Source organism: Berghia stephanieae, chromosome 2, assembly GCF_034508935.2.
Source record: "Berghia stephanieae isolate SIO BIC M18660-M18661 chromosome 2, UCSD_Bste_1.3, whole genome shotgun sequence".
Lineage (NCBI taxonomy): Eukaryota > Metazoa > Mollusca > Gastropoda > Nudibranchia > Aeolidiidae > Berghia > Berghia stephanieae.
The window spans coordinates 27,879,503-27,907,022 of record NC_088361.1 but is presented as its reverse complement, the minus strand read 5'-3'; the positions used below and the strand labels follow the sequence as shown (position 1 = coordinate 27,907,022).

At 32.5% G+C, this 27,520-nt stretch overlaps 1 protein-coding gene across 3 annotated transcripts in view; it reads left to right on the top strand.

Annotated features, from left to right (window-relative positions):
* Window positions 1–24,210, top strand: part of LOC144964621 (uncharacterized) — a 32,277-nt gene extending 8,067 nt beyond the window's left edge. For 2 of the 3 annotated variants that reach the window (XM_078899104.1, XM_078899105.1), the window contains 13 exons: window positions 1,330–1,374; window positions 5,193–5,336; window positions 6,234–6,439; window positions 7,184–7,298; window positions 8,352–8,479; window positions 11,324–11,506; window positions 13,993–14,187; window positions 16,767–16,871; window positions 17,998–18,181; window positions 18,756–18,941; window positions 20,642–20,831; window positions 21,135–21,330; window positions 22,595–24,210. In XM_078899104.1, the coding sequence (XP_078755230.1) occupies window positions 1,330–1,374; window positions 5,193–5,336; window positions 6,234–6,439; window positions 7,184–7,298; window positions 8,352–8,479; window positions 11,324–11,506; window positions 13,993–14,187; window positions 16,767–16,871; window positions 17,998–18,181; window positions 18,756–18,941; window positions 20,642–20,831; window positions 21,135–21,330; window positions 22,595–23,827 (3,110 nt within the window). In that variant the 3' untranslated portion in view covers window positions 23,828–24,210. The remainder of the gene's footprint in view (window positions 1–1,329; window positions 1,375–5,192; window positions 5,337–6,233; window positions 6,440–7,183; window positions 7,299–8,351; window positions 8,480–11,323; window positions 11,507–13,992; window positions 14,188–16,766; window positions 16,872–17,997; window positions 18,182–18,755; window positions 18,942–20,641; window positions 20,832–21,134; window positions 21,331–22,594) is intronic. The other variant, XM_078899106.1, reaches the window with a different exon arrangement.
* Window positions 24,211–27,520: the final 3,310 nt, after the last annotated feature.

Here is a 27,520-nt window from a genome sequence, read left to right as displayed (position 1 = left end):
TGCCATACGTAATATTTAAGATAATTTCGGCAGTCAAACAGTTGATAAGCATTCTTCTAAAGCATCTATTTATTAAAAATTCTTGGGTATTCCAAATATTATTTAACGAACAAAAATATTTAAACCTAATTTGACTGGGATTATTTCTTTTATTTTTTTACCATCGTGAAAAAAGTTGTCTTTTAAACAATTTATATTTACACAAAAGCTGCAATAAGAAAAAAGGGTTAAGTTTGATGGTTCCATCGAGGCCTTCCCAGATGAGGGTAAACACAGCCATAACTCTTGAACCTTTTGAAATTAAGGGAAATCAAAAATTTATTTCTTAAACGCTGATGCCAAAACCTTCAGCTCTATTGATAAACGCACTTTAATTCTGCATGGATACAAAGAAAGATTTTGTCATTTCTGAATGACAAAAGGAAGAAAAACTAGATTGTTTAATGGGAAGGAAATTGTCCATCTAAAATCAGCTCAGAAACTTTTATGGAGCTGTTTTAAGCTTGAAGCAGGTAACCTTTTAGTGTAACATAATTCAGCCATGGTAATTTAATGCGCACAACTAGCGACTTGTAGGTTATTCACTGCCTTCACACTCACAAGAGAATGTCGCACTTGTTGAAAATCTAATTTGGAAGGGCAGGCAACTCAAAGTTTGTGAACTTTTCATTAAAACGGGGATTTTCAAATAAGCTGTAGACAGAATCATCAACTAATTAGATTTTTGAAAACTTTCAGCCCAATGGGTTTCAAAAGGACTAAATGAAAATCATTAGGTGCAGCCTGAGTGATCTAGGCGGTCATTTTTCAACGTGACAATACCACTCCTCGTAAGGAAAAAATCACAATTAAACCACATTCTCCTCATAGTCTGGATCTGACCCTCTTAGATATTTATCTGTTTTGACCTCTGAAGCAACATTTGGCAAGAAAACAAAGTTCAACAGCGATAATGAACTGATTTTTTTAAGATAAAGTACGGACTGAAAAGTCTTGACATAAATTTTTAAGGAAGTCATATTTGCTTTCCTGTTCCTGTTAAAAAATGCCTGATCAAAATGGGGATTATATGGAGAGATACAAAAATAACGTGTAAGTTTATCATGTAAGTTTAATTAAATTCACTATAAAACTTTGGAAGTTATGACCTGATTTCTGGGACAACCTTCCAATATTCATGGACTGTGAGGGTATTCGTGTTAAGCAAGTACAGTATATTGTAAATTTATGGGACATACTTTGCGCTTTAACTCGATAATTCATGACATGTCATCTCAGATATCTTATATTCATTATGTTATAATTTAGATGGTGTTCATTATGTTTCAGCTCATGGACCATCAATGATCAAACAGAGAAATGACGTTGATCAGTGTAATTAAAAGGATTTCATCACTTAATATTGTCATAATTTTGGTCATCCTTATTTCAAAATCTAACTAAAAGTTGCACCCATTATGATTTGTTTAGCTTTTATCATTCATTTATTTCATGTTTTTATTTTTAGTTTGTTTAATTTGTTTCTTATTCATAGTTTTTGGGGGATTTTTTTAAAGTTAAAAAGAAAAAAAATAAAATAGTTTTTTGTGTGTGGGGTATTCCTTTAAACATGATAAGTTTACAATTCTATTACCGACATGAGGAATTAGACATTTATGCATGCTCCAATAAGCATTAATTCATGTTAGGAATAGGATTCTATCTTTGCTTTTACTAGAGGAGTGAAATAAATGTTCAATCCTTCCATTTACTGGTGGCCCTTTCCATATGTTGTGGCCTTTCTGTGGCTTGAGTAACATTTTGAAATCTCTCTTTTCTGTAAAACAAAAACAAAAATATGTATATAGATCAAATTTCCTTAAGGGGAATTGTTTGTATTGTGTCTATTTCAAGATAAGAACACTGCATCAGTTACCTTGCAGTGCTGCAATGTGAGCAAAGGGGTCCAAGTTTCTTGTTCAATGAAAATCTGAGATTGCCATTAGTGGGGCTCAAACATGGGTCCTCGGGTGTATGCCTTATTCGCTTGACCACTACTCCTTCCTCTTTCTTTCAACAGATTCATACCATTATTTCTTAAACATGTTCAAAAAACCTCTAACCACCCATTGTTATGATGGTAACCAAGGTTTGGTTTTTATGGGAACTGTATGTAACTGTACGGCTTTCTTGCCGTATTTTGAATTCAGTGCTAAATGAAGAAAGAAAAAAACAATCTGCTACAAGGAGATGATCATTTGAACTTGATTTGATGACCTTATGGGAATGTATTGATTTCAGACTTTAATTTCAGTTGTTTCATCATTTGTTTGTTTAGACTCACTTACTTTTTGAGCTTTTTAAAAATATTCCTTACCTTGCTTTGCTTGTCTTTTTTCTAGTTAATTTATTTATTTTATTTTATTTTTTAATTTCGATTTTTTTTTCTTTCATAATTATTAGTTACAACGTGTAGTATAATTTTTACATATTTTCGACAAATATTTCTTTTGTTTATTTATTTGTCTCTCACGTCATGCATTATTAGTTCTTCTTACCTCATTTGTGACCCACCACCTGAATTCGATATTGTGTCAGGCTGAAATAGATGATTAAAACAAACTTTAAAATTGAAATGGTAAAAGATATGGCATGCTAATTTCAAGCTTTTAAAGAATTTATATTCTTTCTTCTTTAAAAAAAAAAAGAATGTTGGCAAAATTCTCACATTTCCAGCTATAAATTCAATACTTATCATCTAAATTGTCCTGATGTAATACTATTCTGAGGCGATTGGTCATATTTTAAAGAACGGAGAAGGTTTATTCATTAATCAGTTTAAGTTAATCACTAATTATTTTAACGCTGTCCTTCATAACCATAAGGACGCGCAGAGCCAGAGTTTATCCTGGTTTCTATAGCTTTAAATGGGCTATAACGATTGTTTGATACCTTTTGGACAGAATGCTAGTCTTTCACAAATACTTTTAGCCAAATCTTATAAAACCAGCTACCTTATTACAGCTCGGTGGGCAAGGGGGTCAGATTAAAATCTTGACTATACCTAAGATGCATACAGGTCCGTTTGCTTTTGAGACGAGTGCTCTGCCATCTGAGTTATAGGGACCCTCTAGTTTTGAAGATAAGCTGTTATTTGTTTTCGTTTTATCTTTGTGATTTAAGATCATATATATATATATATATATATATATATATATATATATATATATATATATATATATATATATATATATATATATATATATATATATACGATATATATATATATATATATTATATATATATATATATATATATATATATATATATATATATATATATATATATATATATATTATCCCCACCCCATACCTAGTGGAGACCTACTGTCTCATTTCGGTATTCCTATGTCAGGGTGATATTATATTAATGCTGAAAACTGAATTTAATGTAAAAGATTTGAAACAGGCTAAGTTTGTGTTTTACTGAATGGAATAAGTACAGTTTCATGAACTGCGTAACCTTAAGAATTCTAACAATTTCAACGTTAGTTTCCCTTTTTGGCATCCACATCACTCCGACATGATACCATTTGATGCGATTGGTCACATATTTTCATTTTCAATAAATCAAAATACTAACTAACAAAAGCAGATTACAAACGATAGTATTTCTAATCTTTTGTTTTTACATATTAGAATGCAATTTATGTGTACCAAGCGACAGGATTTAAGTTTTTGTAGCATGTTTCAATGTGCATTTCTTTACAATGACTCCTCTTAAAAGAAACAAAAAAATCCCAAAAAACTTGAGCATTTAGATAGTGCAATATCCATTTAACATGTTCAAAGCGCTTTACAAGACCTTTAAAAAGACCATATGGATTCCAATTTCCATTACACACTATAAAAAGTCATCCGTCAAATTTCTTTTATAAATGAATATTCTTTAAAACTTCAGTCACTGCTTTTATTTTTTGCTTTTTTTTTTTGTTTCAAGCTGCTCGTTTGTGTCAAATAGAGTGAGACGCATCTAGGTCTGACATCCAAATGCAATTAGTTTAACATTGTTGTAATGGACAATATTTTGCATCATTTATTTTTAGATTTCCATTACAACAACGAGCCCACAATAAATTGGGTTATCTGACATGCAAATAAGTAAAGTGTATAAAGTAATTGTCCAAAATACAATTTCTGGTTTCAAGAATAATGATTTTGCACTCTATGTATTAAAGACATTACATCACTGACCAAGCATTTTGAATATCACTGTAACAATTTGATTCGTTTAAGGAGCAAGTACAATTTGGATGCTACATAACAGCAATAAATGTATATATTGTATTTTTTGTATTATAAAGGTCTCTGCTCATTAGAATACTTAAGAGAAATGATCCTCTGAGCTTATTTAAAATTGAAATGAAGTAAAAGATTATATAAATCTACTGTCTTTGAAAGTAAATGATGATAATAAAAAATTTGCACATTTATGTAGCACATTTCAATTGTTTCACCATGCTCAATGCGCTTCATAATTCTTCTTTAATTCTCCCAGCTGACAAATATGTAAGCAAGTATCCACATCAAACACCTGTTAAACATCTTTTTGTGCAATTACTCTTACATTATTCAACACTGACTATGCCTGGGTATATATTTATACCCGCGCCAGTTTAATATTTCATAGTTATATTATATATACGTATATCTATACATTTTGTAAAACATCAGTTCTGTGATTTAAAAAAAAAGGATATTTAACGAAATGCAGTGGTTCTATAAAAAAAAAGAATGCATGGTTACCAAAAGATCCATTGACCGGTGATCAATTTATATCATGCTAAGATTTTTAACTTATTATGTAAATGATGGTAAACATTTTGTTTCATGGCTATGATAAAAGACGAAACATGTATTTCAATAAATAGCGAATTACGCCTAACCAATCACTTCAAATTATTTATTTTTCTTTTTGATATTTTTTTCATCATTATCCTTGTAGTTTAAATTCTATAATTGTTCTTTTCAGAAATACATTTAATTCCACATAAATTCTTCACTGAATTGCAGAATGTTGCCTACTTTTTTCTATTAGTGTTTGTCATCTTGAACTGTTACATTAAATGTTAAATTTACAACAATTATTGTGGTTGGAAATTTAGATATTTTGTTAATTGTAATTTAGCCATTTTCCATTAATTTCCTCCAAAGGTGCAATTAATGCCACGGCCCATAACATTGAAGTTAAAATGCGTCCAGACACACCACCACTGACTGTGAGAGACTATTTACCTGCTGGAGTTGGAGATAAAGTCTACTCAACTGACAACCGCTTTCAACAGGAATGGCTCACTGGTATATGTTTCATTATTTAAATTTTCTCTTCTTATTCCACTCATTTGCTTTTGAAGTGTCTGACATCCCATTAAGTATATGATGCATCCATGCCCTATTTATTGCGGGTATTTGCACCATTCAGAATGACATGTTCTCTCTTTGGCAAAACCTTTTCGTTTAGTTCAAGCAGTAATGATAGATTCTACCATCTTTGGTTCAAGTACTTGATTCATTTATTGAACATTTTCTAACAGAGATCAATCAAAAATTGTCTCGCGGTTGTAATTTTATTAATGAAAAGGAAAGAAGGGTGTAAGATACTGAGTTTCTGTAAGATACTGAGTTTAGCCTCTATAACTGATGATCCTTTTATAAACATAGATTATTAGGCAATATGATGGACTTGTTCAGAAAGTAAACCATGCTGAATAAAGTTAGATTTTTTAATTTAAAAAAAATGAAATTTAATCAATCGTCTCTTTAACTCTTTTAAAAGAAGAAATTTCTTTCAAAACAATAAATTGCATGAATCATCTGATTATAACTGCAGATGTAATTATTTTAACAGCAATGTTTCTTAGGGCTTTTTGAGGCCCGAGTCTATTTATTTTTTAATGCTTATCGTGGTGAAAAACCGAGTCTATTTGTTTTTAAATGCTTATCGTGGTGAAAATTTAAAAAAGTGATCTCAGTTTTAAAAAGATATAATCCCACCTATAATGGGTTAATCCATGATAGCCATCATTTAGGGGGTATTAAAATAACATTTTGAATTTTGAACCTGGAAAAAAAATCTTTTTACCTTTTTATAATCTTTGACTTTAATATATCCATATAATAACAATCGAGATTTTCATCAAACATTTTCTTGTTTTCATTAAAACAATAATGTTAAATCATTTTATCAAATCACAGGCAGCTCTCAGATTTTCCATCATGATGACGGACTTATCAAAATGGATTCTAGCAACAAGTACCGCAAAAACTTACAGCGAGAAATGCCACAACAACCAGAGCTATGGTATGAATCTGATGAAAGACACGAAACAAAAAATGCCAAAATGTCATTCAAGCCCCATAAAGGCCACAAAAGGTGGATTGGACTACCAGATACCATTGAGGTATTGTGTGTTTGTGTGTGTGTGTGTGTGTGTGTGTGTGTGTGTGTGTGTGTGCGTTGTGTGTGAATTGTTTTGATTTTAATGTTTGAAAGTAGGCTTATCGTTTCTGTTTGTGTGTGTGTGTGTGTGTGTGTGTGTGTGTGTGTGTGTGTGCGCGCGGAGAGGGGGGGGGGGTGTTGTTTTTTTTTTTTAATTTGCAGAAGAAGAGGTTAAAAATAAATAAACAACATCTTAATAATGCTACTTCTGTTCATGAAATTATAAATCATCCAAAAAATGTCCTTTGTTATATTCTGTTTCTCTAAACAACCTTGTATATTTCATTTCTGAATGAAATTTGTCACAATGTTTGGACTCAAAAGAGAAAGTATACTATTAATAATTAAAAAGCATCACATACAAAAAAACCCCCAAAAATTAAGAAATTCTTTTTAACATTTCTAATACAAGTTTGCTAGGTTTTATGCTTTTATACACTATTAAAAGTGATGAACATTGATAGAGAGAAAATTAGATAGATAATATGCAAGTGCACGCCCGTGCGAGCGACAGATAGATGAATAGATGAGAGAGAGAGAGAGAGAGAGAGAGAGAGAGAGAGAGAGAGAGAGAGAGAGAGAGAGAGAGAGAGAGGGAGAGTGAGAGAGAGAGAATATGTGTCTCTCTGTGTGTGTGTGTATGTTTGCATGTTTTGTGCGTGTATGTAATAACAAGAAAAGCATTTTTTTTTCACATGATAATCAGGAGCACTACGGCATGATGAAGGACGTCACAGCAGGCTTTGATCCAGTATTCTTCAAGGAACCAGACCCCAAACAGAAAAGAAAGATAAAACAAAATAAAATCCTTGGATCTATTGGTAAATGGAATCATAATATTTTAGAGTTGTTTGTCAAGGTTGAGAAAATCTGTCTAAGATTTTCTTAACTTTAAAAGTCAGTGGAAATGAATTACATTTTTTTCTCTGCTGCATTTGACAGCTGTACAAACAAAAATGTACCACCTTCGTATTTTTCGGTTAATGTATCGTGCCTCATATTCAATAATTTTTTGCTTTATCGACATAGAAGAATTATATTTCCTATTTCAAATTTTTCAAAAAATGAGTACTAAAGAAAAGTAAAAATGATAGCAACAACAATAACAACAACAACACCAACAGCAAAAAAAATAAGATAAACACACACACAAAAACCCCCAACAAAACAACAATAAAAAATATAATGATAATAAATCAAATTAAAAACGAAAAGTAAAAAAAGAATAAAATAATTTAAAAAAAAATATTGCTCTCGAAATGAGATCTAATTTAAACAGGATGCTATTTTTATACTTTACAACTTAATGTCCATTCATTTATTCATCCATCCATTTATTCATTCATTCATAAAAAGCTTCTATCTTTGCCACAAATGCTCCCTTTGAATAAAGTGAATGTTTTGTTTTTTTATGAAAAAGAAAACATCCTCAAGTGTTTGTTATTATTATTATGATTGTTGTTGTTGTTATTATTATTATTATTATTATTATTATTATTATTATTATTATTATTATTATTATTATTATTATTATTGTTATTGTTATTATTATTATTATTATTATTATTATTATTATTATTATTATTATTATTATTATTATTATTATTATTATTGTTATTATTTTTTATTATTATTATTATTATTATTATTATTATTATTATTATTATTATTATTATTATTATTATTATTATTATTATTATTATTATTATTATTATTATTACTATTATTATTATTATTATCATTATTATTATTATTATTGTTATTATTATTATGATAATTATTATTATTATTATTATTATTATTATTATTATTATTATTATTATTATTATTATTATTATTATTATTATTATTAGTATTATTGTTTTTTGTTTCAGTGCATGACTGGCGAAACAAATGGTTTCTCAACGGCCAGTTTGCAGATGCCACACCAGACGACCTGATACGTGACATGGCGGACATTCAGCCACATGTCAGACTCAAGGCTGTTGGGACTGTAGCCAAGGTCAGCTACCATAAAAAGAAAATAACTCCAACTTAATGTGAATAAAATAGATAAGACTAATGACGTTGCAGACAAAAGTCAAATCTTATAATACCTTAATCTATGATGAGGCCATTCCATAATACAGTGCAACACGCATTTGACGAACTATGCGGGACAGCTGGAAAAGTTTGTGGAATCCGTGTTTCAACGAATAGGTGAACACTGCTGTAAGACGAAAGACAAAAACTGTGATGTAATCTACTGTACAAGTATTGATGCTGTGTGTTTGGTTAAAATACCAATAACATCTGACAGCCAGATTTAACATATTAACACACAAAACTATGTGTAACCTTAAACGTCTCTAGTCTGATTGATGCAATTTAGTGAGAAGTACTCATAAAAATGGCTGGCTAAAAACAAAAACAAAGGGTTGAGTGATGCCAATTTTGTTCTTTCTGTATGATCTGAATGTTGTCTTATCAGTAATGTCATGGGTTCGAGCTCTCATCACCGTGAAATTTTTATTCTCAATTGTCTTCTGGCACTTTTCTACTCACTTCATTTTCTGTTATTATCAAGATAAGTTCCTACTCCTCTCACTGTTCTGAATTGATATTCAACCCCAATATCGGAGCTTACTCAATGCCTCAATTGTCTCTATGTTATATGTTTGTGTTGAGAATAGAGCTTTAGCATTACTGCTGGCTTGTAAACAAACTTCACGGAGCTTGTATGTCTTGAACCCATGCCCTCTAAAAGTCGGGAGAGGGACTCATGATAGACATTACGTTTGAAAGCACTTTTGTTTTTAGTGGTGGATGGCGTCGACTGCATAGCTTCTCTCTCACGGCCAGGCGGAGTTGTCGTATCAGTAAGGTTGCAGGTTCGAGCCCCCATCACTGCGAAATTTTTATTCTCAATTGTCATCTGGCACTTTTCTACTCACTTCATTTTCTGATCTCAATGTTTGTGCATCCTGGTCTCTAGATTCATACCTTTTTTGGCAAAATAATGAATTAAATTCAATCCTGAGTTATTCGCTTAGAAATACAAAATAAACACCACCAAAACAGCACGCATGATAACACGGTTAGGATGTGGGGGAAGCAGTAAGAATGGAGGGGGGAAGGCATTTGTCTACATGTGCATAAAACCCTTGTAAAACTATAGCCTGAGTCCATGTCTATCCAGTGCTTGTCACAGGCGATTGAAAAATAAGCATGGCTTTGTCAGGTGTCGCAATGCAATTCCTTCATTGTCAACATACAGTATTGTGATAAATACTCACACATTGTGGGTCTGATTGTTTGGGTCAGACAAGCACTTAAGATGGCTAGGCATGAGATTAATCTAAAATGTATGTCACATTACAAGACAGTGATCACAAGTTTAAAAAGATGAAAACTGAATTGTAAATGGTTTTCAATGAAATAAATTATTCCATTGGTCAAGCTCTTCAATACAACTCACAGTAATAATTTTTTTTCTTCAGATCGTCGTCTTGTTTTATGACTTGAATATTTTTTAAAGGTCAGTTTCAGACTAATTTCATGAAGGCTAAGACACAAAGCAACTTGCTCTGCTCTGCTCTTCTGCCTAGTTGACATTCTTTTATTATTTTGAAAACTTTCAATTTCATGTAAGTAAGGTCTAGGACTTCTTTGTTTGTTTTGTGCTCGGTGTAAGATATGCACTCCATTCCCTGTAAGAACCACATTTCAAATGTTAATCTCTTTTTTCTTGCTTAATTCCTTTTTTAATGTTCAACTTTCACAGCCATAGAGGAGGGTTGACCAGACATATCATTTCAGGACATTCATTTTTGTTTTGCCAGAAATGGTCTTGCTTCTAATTCTAAGTATGTGATCCATTTCTGTGAATGTATATTTAATCTGAGCAATCCTTGACTTGACTTCCTTGTTGTTTCTTCCATCTTCTGTTATAATGGAGCCAAGGTATGTGAAATTCTTTACACATTTTAGTCCTCTCCATTGACATTAATTCCACAGTTCACATTTTACGAGTCCTTCTTTATTACCATGCACTCAGTTTTGTTGACATTTATTACCATCCCAAGTGCTTTGCTATCAGTGACTGATATTCCATCAAGGTTTGTATTGTTTCTCAGATGATGTCATATTGCATTGATGTTGACGCTTCTTATTTTTAGACCTTCTGTATTTCCAATTTCTCATTATTACTTCTTGATAGAAATTGAACAGATCAGGTGAAGCTACACAACCCTTTCTTACATCTCTCTCTTTATGGCCACAGGGTCAGAGATTGAACTTCCTGTGCGAATGGATGCTGTTTGGTTGTAATACAGATTGTAAAAGTCTTAGGTCTTTATCATCAATACCTATTGATTCTAGTTGTTGCAATATAGTCCTATATTTGACTTTGTCAAATGCTTTTTCATAGTCAATGGAGCATATGAATAGGAATGATTTGACCTTTTAAATCGATGAATCAATGAGTTTCGATAACTCTCTCACTCAATACTCTCAGGACAAATATAGTGTTTCTAGTACCATTATCAGGTTGGAATCCATATTGTTCTTCAGCAATCTCTTGATGTATTGTTTTCCTCATTCTGTTGACACATATGCGTAAAAGTAGTTAGGTAATATTGCTCATGAGGCTTATTTTTCGGAATATCTCACACAAGTTTTTGAATCTATTTGAAACTACTCTAAAGACAATCTAAATATATTGAATAGTGATTATTCTGTAATTTGAATGTAAAATACCAATGGCCTTCCGAATTCAAGTGGATGAGTATATTTGTTCATTCAGTAAATGATTGTCTAGAAGATGATGAATGAAATCTGTATTGCTTTTTTTTCGTTTCTGTCTAAGGCTGCAGAATACAAACCTCCCACAGATTCCAGTATAGCTCTCGACAGTTCTGTGTATGACCCTATCAATGACTTACCAGAACAAATCTTTGTGGCTTTAGAGTGCTTATTGGATGATAACAATGATCAAGTGAGGAAAGCCGCCGCCATCACACTTTACTCTTTGGATAGACCATCTGACAAGGTATTCATACTATTGATATATGCTAATATTTGTTCTATAATCCATAACTTTTTTTAGAAGTCTGCATCATTGGTTTGGTCACAAATAATGGTCTCTAAGATAGAGGTGATAACGTGATTTTTTATAATGGATGCAATTCAGATACATGATCATTTTTCATTACATGTGAACAATGTGGTCAATGCTCTTTTAATGTGAACAAAGTGCAAAAATTATAATTTAATTAAAATTATCAAATTTATGTTGTTTTAACATTATTTTATTGAGGAGAAAGAGTGTAGTTTTGAATACTAAAAAACTCAAATTTCGCAATATAAGATTCTTAAATTTCTGTATTTTAAATTTTTAATGAGGTCCCTATGCCACTGTTCAACATTTAAACTGCGCATTTGGACTGAGTTCAAAATTTCAAAGACAGAACTTCAAGAATCATATCATTATATCTCTCCAATGATCTCATCTATATTATTTCTTTTCAATATATTATATTCTGTGCAAGCTGTTTATAAATGTTTGTCTCCAATCTCGCCAATGTTGGTAGATCATCTGTCAAGCATTCTTCTTGGATAAATTGGCGTAATTTGTCCAGCATGTCAAGGTTTTCTGTGTTTGTCAGGGGTGGTGTGTCACACTCTGATGACTCATCTTCATCTTCATTATCCAGGCGTTGTATTTGTGTGGCTGAATGGAGTCCAGTAGCTCCTGAGATATCAGTTCACCGCTGATGGGTATATTATTGTCCATTGTAAGGAATTGATCAAATCAGTACTTTTTGTTTTTAAAAAAAAATTTTTTCTACAGTCAATATGGAATCAAGGAGTAGCGATTAAGCGGAGAAAGTGTGCAATTAAGCGGAGTGATTATATATCAAAAATTCCGTTTTTCGGGAATGTATAACATATAAACGGAGTGTGCGATTAACCGATGTGCAATTAAGCAGAGTGCACTGTAGTATGTGAGGTGAAATCAATCATTTTTTGAGTGGCTTTACATATGGCTATTGAAATCTTTTTTTTAGGATTGTATGATATATATGTGTGTGTGTGTGTGTATGTGTGTGTCTGTGTCTTTGTTTGTTTGAAATTCATAGACCATTAAATTGTAGAGCGCCTCTGAGCACCTCAGTGGAAGTTTACTTACTTTTACTTGAGCTTCTTCGGGTCTTGAAGCACATAGGGCATCCACCAGACATCTTCATGTCTTGCTGTCGGCTGCTTTTGTGATGGCTGTATTCCAGGACAGTCCTGCTTCCTGTATTTCTTTTTCAGTGGAAGTTTAGCACTATACAAATGAATTATTATTATTATTATTATTATTATTATTATTATTATTATTATTATTATTATTATTATTATTATTATTATTATTATTATTATTATTATTATTATTATTATTATTATTATTATCATTATTATTATTATTATTATTATTTTATTATTATTTTTTTTTATTGTAAAAAAAAATTATTATTATCATCATCATCATCATCATCATCATCATCATCATCATCATCATCATCATCATCATCATCATCATCATCATTATCATCCTCGTCATCATCATCATCATCATCATCATCATTATCATTATCAACATCATTATTATCATTATTTTTTTTAATTATTATTATTATTATTATTATTATTATTATTATTATTATTATTATTATTATTATTATTATTATTATTATTATCATTGTTATTATTATTATTATTAAATTAAAGAGAGCAGAGTTTAAAGTAAATACAGCCATCAAAATGTTTTACCCAATGTTAAGAAGAATTTTTGAGAATGATAAGCTTTATGAACGTGTTTTAGTAGTAGTCCATGCGCAGTGTTAACCCCATATCTTTTTATTTTTGGTCCTGCCAAACCAATTAATCATTTTTTGTTTTAAATGAAATTTTGAAATGCATCTACAAAAATCGTTATTTAAAATCGATCTTCTTCGTAACATAAAGCACGGTTATACAGCCCATCTTTATGATTTTCATCATGTGATATATGCATCATTCTGTTCCCCCATTTGTTACCACTTCATGACATATGAAACCGTATTACATGGCTATAGTTTAGAATTCTCTTGATTGTGCTTTTAGTCATCCTCTTTGTAAGCATAAGAGCACTGTTCTCATCTAGATGAGATTTTGTTTTCACTTGTGTCACATGAGCTAATTTGTTAAACGTCTTTACCCAAAGCTAAAAGGCTGGAACAGTAAGAATTATTAGTCGGCACTCATTATCACTTATCTTTTCAGTGACCCCAATGATTGCGGCTTAGCTTTTATAAAGCTTAAAGTTTGAAATGAACATTACCTTTATTACTTTTCACTCATGCACTTTGTGCCAGATGGCTTGTAAGGGTCCTTTACAATTGACGTCACAAACATGCTTGGCATTCATTGGAATATTAAATTCCTTGTAAATTATTTTTATTTCGTGTTGTAACAACGTTATACCCCTATGTTATTCCCTTACTCCCTTAGGCCAAAGTTCGTCTGAGAGAAATGTTGAATGCTGAGAATGCTGTGGACCGATGGGCAGGAGCCCAGTGTTTGGCTCATTATGGGGAATGTGACTCAGATGTGGTAGCTGAGATCATCAAGCAAATCTTGGATTCGGAATCAGCCATCAAACATGAGCAAGGAATGGCCCTACTTGCTAAAATCAGCAATAGCAGTGTAAGATATTGATGTTTGCCTCGAATATTTTTACATGTTTATTTTGTTTTTCATTGTTTTATTGGTAACGAGGAGAGGGAGAGAGGATGTGATTGTTTGTTTTATTTGAGAGAGGCGGGGGTGAATGCATGGTATGCTTGTGCAAGTTTCATATCGTTACTGTCAAAATAGAAATTTGATGGCCAATGATATAACTAGTCAAAGACTTTCATTAGATTTTTTTCTAGACCTTTGTACAAATGTGATTTGGCATTTTGCTTTTAGTTAGCCTCAACATTCTCAAAATTCTATTAATGTGGTGACAAGTGATTCCTATATCATATTTCAGAACTTAATCTATGTAATATATTTATATTTATATATTACTAGAAACAATATTGTAGAAGGTGAACAAAATTATACTTAAAATATTTTATAAATAGGTCCCTTTATCAAAAAGTTGAGCACTATTATTTCACGGTTTTTGTTTTTATGATTATATATCATAGAAAGCTGTACTCTTAGGATCTATCAGGGGGGGGGGGGGGGGGGCGGAGGATGAAATAATGCAGATGCGAGTCACAAGACAGTACTGCAAAAAAAGTTAATAGGGATTAAGTATCTAGCTCAAAAACAAAATGCTAACAGTAGGACTCAAACAGCAGTTTCAATGTCTTATCCTATCATCCCTATAGCGATCCCAAAAGTACAATTGCTAGAGAGCTTGACATTTCAGCAAAATGACTGATATCAATTCAAGATTAAATTGAAGTTTTCCCTGACCCTTTGTCCACCAAAAAACTGTTTAGGGGAGACTAGTATCCTGCCAAAAGAATAACAATCAATTGCTACTGTCAATACTACAGAAACTTTGATAAATCATAGCTCCATAGGTGGTCTTGTGTTTATCTATGGAGTACCGAATTAACAACATGGTTAAAGTTATGAATTTTGGAACTCCGAAAAATTGCAAAAAGTGAAGAAATGTAATTTTATCCTGAGTCTTTGAAAACTGTTGTATGTGCTCTTGTATTGTCTCGTCTTGATTATTGTAATCCTCTCCTTGCTGGCCTCTCAGTTAAGAAACTTAACAGATTGCAGCGAGTTCAAAACAATGCACGTCTAGTCTTAGGAAAAACGTATTTTGATAGTCCAACCGAAATGCTAATATGCCTCTGTTGGCTCCTTGTAAAGGCTTGAATGGAATATAAAATATCTCTTTTGGTTGAAAATCTGTTATAGACAAGTCTGTCCCTTCATACATTAAGGATACTATTTCATTTTATAAACAGGACCCTTAAATCTGAAAACACAAACTCACTGTCTGTCCAAAAAACTTAACTGAAATCTTTTGGCGATAGAGCTTTTTGCACATAATTTGGCCCAAAAAACTGGGAATTTACTTCCTGATCCAGTTAAATCCTCTAGTAGTCTTAACGTCTTTAAGAAAAACTCTGAAAACATACCTTTTTAATAAATTTCTCATATATTAGTCATTTATTATTCAATAACTCATATACCTTAAATTTAATTCTACTGGATCGTGTTAGAATATAGAGAATGTGTGAATAGTACATATTATGTCCACTGCAGTTTAATGCTTTTGAATGTAGTTCGAATGTAATCCCAATGGTTATAACCTTTAATTAAGCGCTTTGATGGCTCAACATACAGCGCTATATAAAACTCATTTTTAATATTATAATAACAATTGTGTTAATAATAATAATAATAATAATAATAATAATAATAATAATAATAATAATAATAATAATAATAATAATAATAATAATAATAATAATAATAATAATTTTTATTATTATTATTATTATTATTATTATTATTATTATTATTATTATTATTATTATTATTATTATTATTATGATTATTATTATTATTATTATTATTATTATTATTATTGTTATTATTATCATTATTATTATTATTATTATTATTATTATTATTATTATTATTATTATTATTATTATTATTATTATTATTATTATTATGATGATGATGATGATGATGATTATTATTATTATTATTATTATTATTATTATTGTTATTATTATCATTATTATTATTATTATTATTATTATTATTATTATTATTATTATTATTATTATTATTATTATTATTATTATTATTATTATTATTATTGTTATTATTATCATTATTATTATTATTATTATTATTATTATTATTATTATTGTTATCACTATCATTATCATCATCATCAGCACCATCATCATCATCATCATCATCATCATCATCATCATCATCATCATAATCATCATTTATATTATTATTATTATTATTATTATTATTATTATTATTATTAGTAGTAGTAGTAGCAGTAGTAGTAGTAGTAGTAGTAGTAGTAGTAGTAGTAGTAGTAGTAGTAGTAGTAGTACTATTAGTATTAGTAGTAGTAGTAGTAGTAGTAGTAGTAGTAGTAGTAGTAGTAGTGGTAGTAGTAGTAGTAGTAGTAGTAGTAGTAGTAGTAGTAGTAGTAGTAGTATCATAGGTCTCATGGTTCAAAAGGATCACTTTTACTACATCCCACACAATATTAAATAATGTACGATTGTTGATTTCAGACTCTGGTTCATTGTATGGTGGCAGAGCAACTAAACAGCAGCAGCTGGAGATATAGAGTTATTGCCTGCAAGATTCTTCCCACTTTATTTGGCTCCATCAACAGGGTTAGTTTACTTGTTAACCTTTTGAAATGAATGGAAACGAATAGATAAATAAATAAATAAATAAGTAGATAAACAAGCAAATATGAACCTTTATTTAGGGCACCCCTTTTTAAGTATAGAGAAGTGAGCTTTCATGACTATAGAGTCCAACTGTAATAAAATAAAATTAATAAATTGATCAAATTGCTTTTTCATCCCCAATGAAATGTTTTTCTGTAGGATTTATTCCGATGGAACACTGGAATATCCCGCAGTGCACAGTCGCAAAGTGAAGTGAAGTAAAGCAAGATGTCACACAACGCAGTTGGCAATTAAACTCATTACCTTCTTGGTAGAAAGCAAAGCCCATACTGCTCTGCCACACTGTCCCCAAGGACATCTAACACTACTATATTCTTTAAGAGTCTTTCCTGTTGTATGCAATAAGATTTACTAGGACAAATGAATGACTCTGGTGATTGATATCTATATTGAGTAAGTGATTTGTTGGAAGATTTGCAGTGATGGACCTACTGCGCTTCATAAACTTGAACTTGAACCTTTTACATGGGCAGGTTGATTTTAATTCTGACCAAAGGGTAGAATGGAACCCTGATAAATTCAACACCAGAAAAATTGGTTGACTTTAAACAAGATTGACTTTGTCCATTATCAATAGAACACTTTTAGATTTAAAAAAAAAGAAAAAACAAACAAAAACAAACAAAAAACCCAAAGCACCCCCCCAAAAAAAATAACCCAACAAATAATACCAAAAAAAAAAAAATAAATAAAAACAAAACAAAACAAAAACAAGCTGGGACCACCAAGAGGTGTTGACTTAAAGCAAATATATTTTTTTTCAATTGTTTCTATGATCTTATTACAATCAAGACAACCGATATTCTCAGCTTGTACGAGTATCTCCATCAGATATTTCTTTTACACTGTGATATTTTGAAACAATAACTTTTTTATTATATTAAACCAATCCTAATTGAAGAAAGGTCTAGTCATTTGTCTTCAAGTGAAATGTGTTTGGGACTTGACCTTGGAGTAAGTTGGTCTCAAGAGAAACATGTATCTCTAACTCTCTGCCTCTTAGTCTTAGTTTATTGGGGGTTTTTTTGTTGTTGTTTTTTTCCAGGACATCACCCAAAAGCTGTCAGAGTTGATGTGGCATGATTGGCACGTGGAGGTGAGGAAAGCAGCAGCCCAATGTCTGGGAAAGACGAGCCATGGACGAGATGTCCACGATGACATCAGGGACAGAATACTCAATGGCACTGAGAGAACCAAAATGGAGGCCATTAATAAGCTAGGACAATTAGGTGAGTAGACAGAGGAGCAGCTATGTGAATATAATCAACATCACGTGGGTAGCATGGCTCAGTGGTACGGTCTTTGCTTCAAACCCCCAAAAAAGTACCATGTTCAAACATCGGCTGCCTTGAGCAAGTCACCTTGCCCTAGCTTAATTTGCGGCGCTGCACTGTGGCTAACACTGGGCTATTCCAGACTTCCCTTGGAATAGACCCTAAAGTCAAAGTTACCCTATGAGATGAATAAAGGAATTTTATTTTATTTTATTAGCTAAGGCATTTCATAGCTCTGTAAATTTGATGTGAATGATTCCGTCCAAAATTGTATATTCACTCTAGGGGTTATCTTTATTCATTCCATGAATTCCCAAGGGATGAAGTCTAATGAAATTGCATAAAAGGAATTGGGTTTTTTCCCCCTATCCAATGGAGTTACAGTGATGAAATTGAATTTCAGGACTATATAACTTTTAAACCAATTTTTTACTTTTACAAATCTCTCTTTTTAACAAAATTATCTTTCATTAAGGTAACTGATGAGATAAAAAATAAGTATCTGAGAATATAATTTTTATCTTTTCAGGTATTATGACAGCCAAGCTGCTTCCTGCTTTCCTGAACTGTTTCAGTGACTCGTATGTATCAATTAGGTGTGAGGTGTGCATCACTTGTGGCAATCTCCAAATCAAGGAGGAACAAGTACTGGAGCGATTGGTCCATCTTGCAACCTTTGACCCTATTTGGAAAGTTAAAGCTTTGGCCATTCAAGGTAATCTTAGCTGTGTTTTGTTTGTTTGTTTTGATAGTTTGGGGGGGGGGGGGGGGGGGGTATGCTTGTTTATTTGGGGGAGGTTGCCTGTTACGTTGTCAGTGTTTTCTTCTTGTTTTGTTTTTTAACGATCTTTTTATAAACTCAATTTAATTTAACATTTATGATAGTGAAACTGCAGATTTTAAAAAAAGATTGATAGCATAAATCTTAAATTGTCATCAAACGTCACGGGTCTTATTGAAATCAAAATTAGATCTAATTTTTATGGCATGCCATTTAGCAGAAACTTTTTGTTATCTTCTAAATGTAATGCGGGTTTGTTGTTTAGTTGTATTTTCTCATCAAAGTTGAAATAGATGAATGAATGAATAAATAAGTAATTCATTATTGGAGAAACTTGATTTTAAAAAGTAAAATTCAAGAATGATTTATATCGATTTTAAAACATTATTCTTCCATAAATACAAGATAATGTAATTTAATGTATAAAGTGCAACTATGATATTAACATATACAAATGTCCTGAAATGTCATGCAAGTATAATTGTAAACTACTCAAAAGGAATAAAGGAATTCCATGTAATCAATATTGTATATTTTAGAATTATCTAAAAATAATTCAAGTAATCATTTTTATAGGTTGTTGATTTTGAAAGGCTGTAGCAGTGTACTTCTTATTACAATTTAAACCATAAAGGGAATAAAACACCAGCAATGTCTCTTGCTCGTTGTATGCAGGGGCAATGACTGGCAACTTCTCTGAAATGAAGTAACTTTATTGAACAGTGAGTTGACAAATAATTCCTGATTTTTGTAATATTTTGAAGGCAACATCTTGCAAATAAGGAGTCCAAGTAGTTGATGGTATTACAGTAGAACCTCACTATAACAGGTCCAGATATAACAGACACCCGGTTATGACAGGGGCTTTTTTGAAATGCCATAATACTTTGCATAATAGACTTAGACAATTCAGTTCTGTTAATTTTTTAATATGCAAGTTTCAATAGACAGTACATAATTGAGAAGATAGTCAACTTCAACACTCAAACAAATCTAACTAGAAGCTTTTGTTGTTTGATGATAGTAGGCTGGTGGGTTGTAGTATTTTCCAAAAATCTATTTTAAGTTTTTTGTTCTCCTTTATTCAATTCTAAACAAGTTTTGTCACACCTTTCCCCCTACATTCAGATCTTTACAATTTCCGTCTCACCAAGAGACGAAAAAATCAGCATCATTTTTGTAAGCTGAAAATTGCGGCTAGTATTCTAAATTTCGCGCTCAAGAAGAAATGTATATAAGTATAGATTGGTTAGAGTCATATCCGAATCTACAGAGAGAAAGATTGCTTCAGACATAGGTAAACACAGATGAAATATCCTGCATTGTATTCGTTTTCGTTCGTCCCAACAATAAAGGTTCCTTATCTCTTATTTAACAAGGAATGAAACAAAAAGAATTATATTACCAACGGTTGTTTAGCCAAATAAAGTGAGTGTTTTAGAGGATATTAACAACGCCGGTTAGCTGATTTAATTTTACTACATAAGTCATGAGTGTCAGATTTTACAACTGATTTTTATTCTTCTAGGCTATCATATCTCATTTCCACGATCCACCAGATGTTATCAATGAGAATCAGCTGGGTTTTTTTTCCATTTTAGCTTACCATTCAATTGTTTGTTTTATTCTACCAGCACTTGGAAAGATTGGTGAGGTTAATGAAGACATCAAAGAGTGTTTATTATGGGCCATGAGGTATGAAGAAAAACCTGGAGTGAGAGCTGAAGCTTGCCATTCTCTGATTGCTTTGGATATTGATGACGAGGATGTTATTGAAATTCTCCAGGAAAGACTTTTGGTAGAATCAAACCAGCTTGTACGAGAGTAAGTATTTACTTTGATTTTTATTCAGATTTATTGGCACTGAACCGCCCCTTATCGATAGTGAAACTCAATTTGGCTTGGCCATGTTGGTGAGTTTGTATAAAGAAAAAGTAGAAGATATTATGTGTCCGTCTCTTATTTTAATTTAACTAATGTGGATCGAGAATAACAATGAACCAGAAGTAAATACAACAGACAGTATTGCATTGTAAAATGCTTAAATTCATAAATAATTATAAATTATTGAAGCATACTATGTAATCTCGTTTTATGAGTATATTTATTGTTCAATCCACAATCCAGAGAAATGATAGAAGCCCTATCCTTATTTGGGTACAGCACATCAGAAGATATGGATACTGTAGCCCAAATCAAGGCAGAAGTGAGGAAGCTTTGCACACGGAACATTATAGCCTCTCAAATTATTGTCAACGAGAATGATGACATCAAGAGGGAACAGTTGAAGAGGATGGTTTGCCAAACTGAGAAAGATATCGAGGTAAGTCTGTGTGTGTGTGTGTGTGTGTGTGTGTATGTGTGTGTGTATGTGTGTGTGTGTGTATGTGTGTGCATGTGTGTGCGGCTATGTGGTCTTATGGTATGACACTCGCTTTTGGATCAGAAGGTTGAGTCCTTGGTAAAGGCTCTTTACTCACATTCTCTCACCATACTCAGGTGTAAAATGAGTACCAGGCTATGAACAGCGTTGTCTCTGTCCAAATATCGCCGAACAAGTGTCATGTCTCGTTCTACATTTTTATTTTATGTGTTGCTGTTGGTCATGGCCCCTTTGTAAAGCACGTTGAGCACGTTGGTGGATATTGCGCTATAATTAAGCTCATTTTTGTTTTGTTTTTTGTTGTTTTTTATCTTTTTTGTTTTTGTTTTTGTTTTATTTGGGGGAAGGAGAGGTGGTAATTAAAGATTATATTGGTTCTAGAAGGAAATAGGGGTCATTCCTAACCTGACTTACTTGATTATTGCCTCTTGGCTCTTGGCAAAGCATTGGTCCTCAACAGCACTTTTCCATCTTCTTCTGTCCTTGGCATAGACCTTTGTCTCACTCCAGGTAAGATGGGAGATGCACATATCTTGGTGAAGGCTTCTCATCCAGGTCTGTTTTGGACGACTCTGTTTCTTTGTGCCCTACGGGTTCCATTTGAGAGCCTGCTTGGTAATTTTTCAGGGCTCCTTTCGAAGGGTATGACCAACTCATTTCCACTTTCTGCACCTGACCTGGGCATCCATTTGCTCTTGGTTTGTTCTTGTCCAAAGGTCAGTGTCTGTCACCTTGTTAAACCACTTTAACTTGAGGATTCGTTGGAGACAGCAAAAGACAAAAGTTTGTATCTTAGTCTAAGCTGGTGTGGTCAAGGTTGTTCGCCAAGTCTCTGATCATCTGATCATCCAAGTCATAGAGAAGGACTGCTTTAACATTAGTGTTAAAGATGTTAAGTTTGGTCTTTTCTAACCTTACATACAATTAAATATACTTTTAAATATTTTAAAACTAGACTTTTAGCAAAACTTTAGTAGCCAATGATCACACAGGTTCTCGGTCTATTTCCATTTTCTAACATAATACACACTAATGGTTTAATTGCTGTATTTAATTTGTTTATCAAGCAATCCTTTGTTCTGTCCATTTATCTGTTAATGTCTCCATTATTCATGTTTACCCTTCCATACACCCATTCATTCATTTATTTTCAGTTATCACGCTCATGCAATTTTTAAAAAAATTCCCTAAATTTCTTTTTTAGACACTCAATGAAAGAAAACAAATCATCCTTCAAAGGATCCGATCCCAAGCCAGGAGTAGTAGAGCCAGTAACAAAGACAGTCTCACCTCCTCCCCTCCCCCTAGAACCTCCACCCCTCTTCTCCCCACCGTCAAGATTGGCGGATCACAGAGTAGTACCACTACCCCTGAACCTGTGAGCAGGGAGGGAACTGTGTTTACTCCAACAGCAGACAAAGAATTGGAGGCCATTTTGAATCAAGATGAAGACCTGGAAAGTGTAACAGAATCAACAAGTGGAAAATCTAGACCTGTGACGGATGGATCTATGGCTGAGACGCCAGGAGAAAATGTGAAGGTATCAAAGATTGATTTGGATGCGGAAGACGGGCAGGGCCAAGTGGTTTCAAAAATAACTGTGACCGAAGCTGAGGATGTTGATGAGGGAAATGATGGTGATGGAGAGGAAGAAAAAGATACTACAAGATTGGACACTGCTAAAAGTAGTGCTAAACAAATGCAGCTCAGTCTCCCAAGAAGTCAAGGTGGTTTGTTGTCTCCTATGGGATCAATTGCTGATCTGAAAGGATCCAGGTTGACAGCCATGAGTCACATTTCAGGTAAAAGGTCTATTATTAGTAGAGATAGTTTAAGAGAACGAGAAAAATTGAATGCAGAAGTCAATACAATCTATGCAGATTTGAATGCAAGGTATGCGGATATGATACAGCATCTTGTCAAGATTGACAAAGGATTGAACACAAAAGGCTCATCAGCGGAGTCCAGTACTGTGGAAAGTCTAAATGTGTCAAATGTTGGGTCTAGTCACATTGCACGACTTAGTCACCAAGAAATTATTGACACAATAAAGGAGTTGGAAAATATTCAATCAGCCAGACAAGAGAAAGGAGCAGAAATTGATTTTGATGGTGATTTATATAAAAATTGTAATGATCAGAACAATAATGAACATTTACAAGAATCTAAAGTAGAAACAGATGGAGGAGTTTCAGATGAAACTGCTAAATATGAAGATATAGATGGAGATGAGGATGGGAAATTTGCTTCAGAGCATGACGCAGAATGGAAGTCTTTTGTTGAGACATTGTCACATGAGAACACAGATGACAACGACGATGACACCACATACCCATATGCTGAGGATAACACGGCTGGCATTTCATTGCTGACTACTACTGATGAAAACACAGCTCGGGAAGACGACGATGATAATGAGGATGAGACTGATGAATGAATTTATGAACCATATTGTCATGGGTAAAAATAAAATTGTCATTTCAAATTGAATATAAATTATTTTATCTAATGTGTGATTTAATCATCCCACTCCAAAAACAAAATATAGAGAAAAAAAAAAAAAGAACAGGGATGGAATGCAATTTAATTAAATGAAGACTTAGATTCATTTGTTTCCATCCATTTGCTGAATCATACTGAAGGTATATACATTTAGCTACAAAATATAGTCCAGGAAACTAAATGAAATAGCTTCAAATAAATGTGCTGATGGCTTAGTAGATGAAAGCTTACACTAAACACGCCAGAAAATATACTGATCATAGGTTTGTAAAGAGTAATAAAAATGAATATAACAGCTTTAAAAAAAAAAAAATAAAATACCAAACATGGAACGTTTCGGGCTAAAACACCTTCTTTATTACTTTTTACAGTCCACAGCGTCTAGCATCTTATAATCACTATGATCAGAGGGTTACGGGTTTAAGTCCTTGTTCAGCACTATCAAGAAGAAATAGGGGAAATGCCCCAAGGGATACTGACCTTGGTGTGGTCCAGCCATTTAAAGTGTAAGAAGTAACTGAAACATTTTTTTTCAGAAGGTTTCTTCTCTGAAAACTCCAAACAAAATCTGTTTTCTGGTCTCTGGTTTAAAGGAAAAATTAGTTAATGCCACAAGCCAACTTATATCTAAAATACATCCAAAAAGTAATTAATCATCATTTTGTATAATTATAGATAAGACTTTAGTAATTTATTTCAACATTTATAATTCCACTTCGCCATTTTTCTTTTTAAAGTCAACAGATCATGATAATTTATTTCATGGATGTTTTTAAGCACCCTGGTAATATTGATGAAAAAGATTATAGAAATAATATAAGGATAATCAATAACTTATGCCTATATATCTATATGTCATTTTCACATTTGTTATTATTGATTAACAGTGTAGGTTGTCAAGAAATAGAATATTAGAATGCCAAAAGATTCTCTGTGATATATCATTTACACACTGAAGCCAAAATATTTGCATCTATTTTAAAAATGTAATTTGTTATTTTGTACTTTTTCTTGTTGTCTCTGCTGCTATCGTTTTTGTTATGATTATTGTTTTTGTTATTGTTGCTCCCGTTGTTGGTGTTGTTGTTGTCGGTTGTCGCTGTTTTAATGGTTTCTTGTTTCGAGTGGTTATTATTATTATTATTATTATTATTATTATTATTATTATTATTATTATTATTATTATTATTATTATTATTATTATTATTATTGTTATTGTTATTATTATTATTATTATTATTATTATTATTATTATTATTATTATTATTATTATTATTATTATTATTATTATTAGTATTATATATTATCATTATTATTATTTTTATCATTATCATTATCTTTATTATTATTATATTATTATTATTATTATTATTATTATTATTATTATTATTATTATTATTATTATTATTATGACTCTTGTTGTTGTTGTTGTTGTTATTGTTATTATTTTCATCACCAACATCGTCATTATTATCATTATTATTATTTGACTTTGAATTTTGTGTTTGTTTCAAAAATATCTTGATGAAATAAATAAATTTTCAAAATTCATACTCTTTCACTTCATCATTCATAAGGACAAGGACAAACAAAAGCGTGCAAATTCTACACATTCTTTTTCTTACAAATGGAAATTAGAGTTTCATTGTTTGTATTTTTTTATTTTTTTTAATCATTTTTTTGGGGGACAGGCGCCAAAGCAGCTACCGCAAAGAATAACTTATTAACAGTCATAACGCCCATTTTCATGGTTTGCCATGCTCAATGAACTTCACAACGCTTCATATATTTCCTCAGCAGATAATATGGATTTGAGGTTACATTTCTACATTTCAATTAGCATTTGGTGCCCTCTTTTTGAATTAGCACTCGGTTAGACTGTCAGGAACTTGTTAACATTTGAGTGTAGTGGAGAATAATCTACACACGTTGGTGTTCAAAATCAATTATCCAAAAATACAATTCCGAGGGCAGAGTTTTGCGATTATTGTCACCTTTCTTGTCACTGACCATGCTCAATATCACCTGACTTTTGTTAGAAAAAGAGACACTGTGGTGTTGAGCCACCGATTGAATACCGTATATAAGTGGTGCAAACTTTATAAAAATATTTATATAATAGAAATTTTAATATGATTTTCAATTTTGCATACATTCCACAAAATCATATATCTTTATGGATTCACGAACAAGCAATTCTCAATATCACAGTGGCAATCTGAACAAAATGCATCATCATGTGTTCTTTATTAATATCCAATTAATGACACGCACTGCGTATATCAATGCAATCCATGGTCCATGGCGTCGACATCATAGCGTCCCTCTCACGGCCAGGCGGAGTTGTCGTATCAGAAGTTGTGGGGTCGAACCCCCATCGTCTGGACTTTTCTAGTCACTTCATTTTTTTTTGGGGTTATTTTCAACATAAGTGCCTGCTCCACTTAAAATTAATATTCAACACCGGTGGCAGCGTGGTTCAGCGCTTCGGTCTTTGCTTCGTACCCGAAATGTACCGAGTTCGATCACCCACCTCTGCGCTGTGTAGCCCTGAGCAAGTCACCTCGCCCTAGCTCAATTTGCGGCGCTGCATTGCGGCTGACGCCTGGGTTATTCCAGTCTTTCCTTGGTATAGATCCTAGATGAAAATTTTCCCTATGGGATGAATAAAGGGAATTTTATTTTATTTATATTTTTTTTTTATCGGAGCCCACTCAATGTCTGTCTCATTCGTCTCTATGTTATATGTTTGTGTTGAGAATAGAGCTTTAGCATTACTACTGATGGCTTGTAAACAACTTTCGCGGAGTTTATGTGTCTTGAACCATTCCAGAAAGCGGGAGAGGGACTCATGATAGACACTGCGTGCGAAACCACTTTTTATTTTGGAGTGGTGAATGGCGTTGACTGCATAGCATCTCTCACGGCCAGTAAGGTCGTGGGTTCGAGCCCCCATCGCCGAGAAATTTCTATTCTCTATTGTCATCTGGCAATTTTGTACTCACTTCATTTTCTATTAATGCAAACCCTATGACCCCAGCGTTTGATGGGAGTTACGGATAGGATTGTTTATTCCTCTTATCTGTTGTCTCTTTTTTTTTGTGTGTGTGGTCGTTTTCTGTCGTTGTCCAGCAGCGAAGTGATTTGGCTTTACCGAGGTCCACGTTTGGATAATTTATGTCAGGGAATTAGGCGAATGAGATTGAGTGTGCTTTTCTCTACGTGATAATATTATGTTAACCCCTGTAAATCAAATCTGAGTAACTGTGTATGTATTAGTGCTCGTGATAAACTTTCTAAGTGCACCTCTTGTGCCAGGATATCATGCCCTTGTCTATGGGAGACTTTGGGTGTCCTTATGCTGAACACAAGAGTAGGTTGGTGCTGAGATCTATGTACTTGTAACTAATCCCATTTATATTTTCCTTTTCTTCGTGCACCTGAGACCAATGAATATACCTTGAATTCTCAAGTTGGAACTTTTATGACAAGTCGAGGGTCATTTCAATCAATCTGTCTTTGAAGTCAAAGTGTTTTTGGCCAAAATGGCAGGAGGGCTGGGGGGGGGGGGGGGGGGTTTAGATGTGCTTTGATTGTGGCTGTGAACGTGACTTGACCACAGAAATAG